Here is a 4,895-nt window from a genome sequence, read left to right on the forward strand (position 1 = left end):
CCCCCAAAAAAGGCGGGGGGGGGGGCAAGGGGCCGAAGAAGCCGGCAACCAGGGGGATGAGGGGGTGGGGAAGGAGGTGACGAGTGGCCAGGGGCCCTTAGCTGCAGGACCCCCTGCAGCCGGTTTTGCAGGGTAGGATGGGCTGACCCTGACTGACTCTTTCAGAGGCCAAGTTAAGGGGTTCTCTATGCCAGCCACAGTCCCAGCATGGTTTGGGAGGTGTGTGCTTTGAAGGTCAGCTGTTTCTTTCAGGTGCAATCCCTTATACTAAAAATCTATAGATAAACAGCTTCAATAATGTCAGAAACCTCTTCTGTGTTGGTTCACCAATTCCAAACTGGTTCCCTGTTGCAGTCAGAGGTATCCAGCTTTCATATAGTGATAACACCCCATTGCCATAGGAGGAGATCTCTTGGTTGTATAGTGTGGCGTTGAAGGGCTTGGGCACGCTCCTTGCATGCATCCATGAAGGTCTGCTTTCTTGTGTGGAAGTGCTGGAATTGCCCCATGCCTGCACAGTGATATGAATCCACACACCATTCTACATATCATACACTTGAGGAAAGGGCAGGGAAAACAGCTTATTCTCATGTCCTACTTGGTATGTGTACTCCTCATCTGGCATGTTCAGCTATTTCTATAATGCTCATGAGACCTGCAGTCCGGAGTAACTCCTTCAGCAGGTCCATGGTTTTGCCAACAGAACAGATGTGCCCAGTTGGGTTGACAAAGCTATAAGCAATGGTGAGCTAAATAACTTCCATGCTTGGAGCCATTAAGGAAGGGTAAGTTGTCTCATGGTGCTGGGCAGACCAGGTCCTAGATGGACTCTGTTCATGAATCTAGGCTACGTTCCCCCTCAAGTCCTTGTGTGAGGCAGAAGGCAGGGCTAAGTGTCATCTTATAGACAAGCTAGTTCAAAGAGGCATGAGCTTTCATAGGTGACAGCCTACTTTGTCAGATGCTAATATTATGGTATACGGCTAGTCACAATATAGATGCCAGTGACCAGGACACAGCATATGTTGGACTAAATAGAATTAATGGGGGAAGGTAATTTTCCCGGACTCGAGCCTGCAGGCTGTGTTCTAGACCTTGTGGGAACCTTATGGTGCTGACATTTACATAGTTACCAGGGTGATGAGCACAGAATATATGATCAAAAGGGCTAGCAAATCATAAAGCTTATTGCACAAATATCTTAAACTTCTGTCTTTTGGTTAACACTTTTTTTGTATGCAAGAGAAATGATTGCATGTACAGAACAAGTGGTTCATGTTTTCTAATGGCATGCATAGAAACTATTTTGCACAAAATTGATGTGCCTTTTAATGTTATAGCACTTTTTGCTTTTTGCTTAAACAGTGTGAAGGTTTTCTCTTGTTTTGAAATGCTTAGCATTGAAGGTTTTCTTTCTTTTTCTTACCGTACATGTGTATGAAGTATGACATTTTACATAATTTTATGTGCTGTATTCCTTCAGTAAATTTTCTGAGGTTATTTATAAACAAATGCTGACTTTTGGAAATATTTTAACTCTGCATTGTCTAATTTTACACTGGGAATGTGGAAACACTATGTATAAAAGTGAATAGCTATCTGATGATCTTTAAAATAAATAAATAATGTTACCTTGGGACTTTTGGGGGATTCTGCATATTGCGTATATTGAATAGACCTAATGAACAACTGGACAAAACTCTTTTTATCATCTCAAAAATAAATTTCAAAGAGCAGCATTTGGGCATTAACTCTGTTTCAGCAAGGTAATTAAACTTCTACTTAATGTATAAATCAGTGGGATTATTTGAATGCTCCAAGTTAAGCATATGCTTATGTTTATCGTTGAATTAAAGCCTTACTGTTTCTAAAATTTAGGGTCAGGTTTTTTGTTTTTGTTTTTAAACATCTTGGATAACACTTGTCAGGGGCATAATCTGCTTCTAGTTACAGCAACATGAATCTAGAGTGGTTCAGAGGAAACCAATGGAAGTATTTTAACTACTAATGATGTGACAACACAGAATTTGGACCTCATTTCTGTGTTCTAATTGGTCATTAATAGAATGGTGAATTTTTTTTGGCTGAACTAAACCTGTTTCTCTTGTGTTGCAGATAGGCACTCTGCTAGAAGTTCTTGATGATCTGTCACCATCTGGACCAGTAAAAAGCATTTATCCATTGACATTTGTTCAGCTAAAACAAGTAAGACCTTTTCTTGTTACTGTTAAACATTTTGGCAAATATGTCCTTGGTGTAACTCCATCTAAAGTAAAGGCTTTACACCAAAGGTTGCCCTTGGTCCATTATATCTTGCAGCAGCTGACATGAGACAGTCATTCAGGGACACGTTGGAGGATCTTACGGGCATTATATCTTACTGTAACGCCTGCTGCTGTGGTTCTTGGACTTTCTGGTGTGGAGTTTCCTCCTTGTTTGTCACATCTGCTATTTGGGTCACTGAATTTTTGGTATCTCCACTGCATTTTATCAGGGGTTCTCTTGTTCCCTCCCTTTCTCGCTTTGTGCTTGCTTGTCATCTTTGCTTTCCATTTTTTATTCTTCCCTACTGCCTGCCTGCATTTCTCATATTCTTTCTCCTTGAAGTTTTCAGTCTTTGTGTTGCAGGTACTTCTTAAAATATTGTGGCAGACTGGGGTTCCCTGATATGTGCCGTGTCACTCTGCATGTGCCACCTGAACTGTAAGTGGGGTTGCTGCATTCATATGATACTAAGGCTGGGCTAATTAGCAATAACCCTCAGTGCTGCTAATCAGCCTATCAGCAACACCTCATGAACACAGTCAAGGAAATGTTGTGCATTGTGCAGCACGGAGAGTCTGTGTGTGCTGTTGCCTGGCACATAAGTATGTAGTGCAGGCATCTCTTCCAGAGTTTTCCCTCTTTTTCCTTTATCCTGTGTATCTTTTGCCTGCTGCGTATGATGGAAACATCTGCCAAGGTCAGCTCTTTTATGTAGAGAAGGAGTAGGGTGGGCCCATGGTTGGCTGACATTTCTGCGAGCATCCTAGTTATTTTAAATATTTTTCTCAGACTGTGAATGAAGGAAGATACTGCTCTGAGAGCAGTCACCACAGTTTACCCAGCCTGCCCGCAGGAACACCTGTGCCCACCTACTTATTGGAAAAGCTTGACTTGAAAAGCACATTGTTCCTATTTTCTCTTTGTGGTGTGGCTTCCTCTTGCTCCCCGCACATCTCTTCATAGAATCAAACAGAAGTAGGGCTGGAAGGAACCTCTAGAGGTCATCTAGCCCAACCCCCTTCCAGAGGCAGAATCATCCACAAAAAAAAAAAAAAATTGGCCAACTGTGGTCTCGGCTACATCACAGTCCAATGGCTGGAGAATTGGCTCCGAGGCTGGACTTAGAGAGTGGTGCTCGATGGAAGTGAATCCTCATGGCACTCTGTGACCAGTGGTGTCCCCCAAGGCTCTGTCCTTGGACCTGTTCCCTTCAATGTCTTTATCAATTATGTGGATATAGGTGTCAGAAGTGGACTGGCCAAGTTTGCCAATGACACCAAACTTTGGGGTAGAGCATCCACACCAGAGGATAGGCTGGTGATACAGGCTGATTTGGATAGGCTGAAAAAGTGGGCGGATACAAACCTAATGACCGTCAATACTGACAAATGTAAGGTACTCCACCTTGTGGGGGACAAAACCCCCGCAGCACGCTTATAGGCTTGGCAGTGCACCATGAGCCACCAATGTGATGTCGCAGCTGTTAAAGCAAACCAAACTGGCTTGCATCCATAGATGCTTCTCAAGTAAAACTCAGGATGTCATCCTCCTGCCATACTCGGCCTTGGTGAGGCTGCCGCTGGAGGACTGCATCCAATTCTGGGCTCCACAATTCAGGAAGGATATGGAAAAACTTGAGAGAGTCTAGAGGAGAGCCCATGTGCATGATCAGAGAACAGGCCTTATAAAAAGAGGCTGAGAGCCATGGGGCTGTTCAGCCTGGAAAAGCGCAGTCTTAGGGGAGACCTGGTGGCAGCCTATAAGTACATCAGAGGTGTGCATCAGGATCTGAGGGAACGTCTGTTCACCAGAGCACCCCGAGGGATGACAAGGGCCAATGGTCACAAACTCCTCCAAGACTGTTTTAGGCTAGACATAAGGAAAAACTTTGCTATCCAAGCCCCCAAGGCCTGGAATAGGCTCCCTCCAGAGGTGGTGCAAGCACCTACTATGGACTCCTTTTAGAAGCATTTGGATGCTTATCTTGCTGGGATCCTTTGACTCCAGCTTACTTCCTGCCCATGGGGTAGGGGGCTGGACTCAATGATCTCCCAAGGTCCCTTCCAGCTCTAATGTGTATGAAATCTATGAAATCCCTATCCAAACCATCCTATACAGATCCATTGTCTTATCTCCTAGAAACACTGCACTGTCAGCCTAAACACAATACCCTAATCCAGGGGTTGACAACCCCCCACATGCGTGGCAGGCAAGGCCATTTTGCTTGGCACGTCACAACTGGCCCAGGCTGTGGGTAGCTGCTGCTGGTCATGGAGCCTGGGTGGCAAGGAGGCTGCAAGCCCTGTTGTGAGCAGCCTAGGCTCTGTGGCTGGCAGCAGCTGCCCAGAACCTGGGCTATAAGTGGCAGGAAGCCAGGAGGCTGCATCTGGCCTCCAGTGGCTGTGTGAGCACCTTGGGGTGCATAGCGGGAAAAAGGCCTGGGGTGTTGTGCTGCCCTGGGCTCCTTCCCTGCCATGTACCCAGAGGCACGCATGCAGCTGCCAACACTACCATGGAACCCAGGTTGCTTGCGGCAGGCAGGCTGCAAACAGCTGCACTGGGGTACGGAGCCCAACCCAGCTCTGTGGCTGGGGGGTGGCCTATGCAGGGGAGGCCCTGGGGGGGGGGGG

The 4,895-nt window shown here is 45.9% G+C and overlaps 1 protein-coding gene across 2 annotated transcripts in view; it reads left to right on the forward strand.

Annotated features, from left to right (window-relative positions):
* Positions 1 to 2,663, forward strand: part of GLB1 (galactosidase beta 1) — a 43,314-nt gene extending 40,651 nt beyond the window's left edge. The window contains exons 12-13 of one of the 2 annotated variants that reach the window (XM_025204135.1): positions 2,116 to 2,205; positions 2,320 to 2,663. In XM_025204135.1, the coding sequence (XP_025059920.1) occupies positions 2,116 to 2,205; positions 2,320 to 2,331 (102 nt within the window). In that variant the 3' untranslated portion in view covers positions 2,332 to 2,663. Of the gene's footprint in view, positions 1 to 2,115 lie in introns of both variants that reach the window. The other variant, XM_025204134.1, reaches the window with a different exon arrangement.
* The last annotated feature ends 2,232 nt before the right edge of the window (positions 2,664 to 4,895 follow it).

This window comes from Alligator sinensis, unplaced genomic scaffold (assembly GCF_000455745.1).
Source record: "Alligator sinensis unplaced genomic scaffold, ASM45574v1 scaffold1118_1, whole genome shotgun sequence".
Lineage (NCBI taxonomy): Eukaryota > Metazoa > Chordata > Crocodylia > Alligatoridae > Alligator > Alligator sinensis.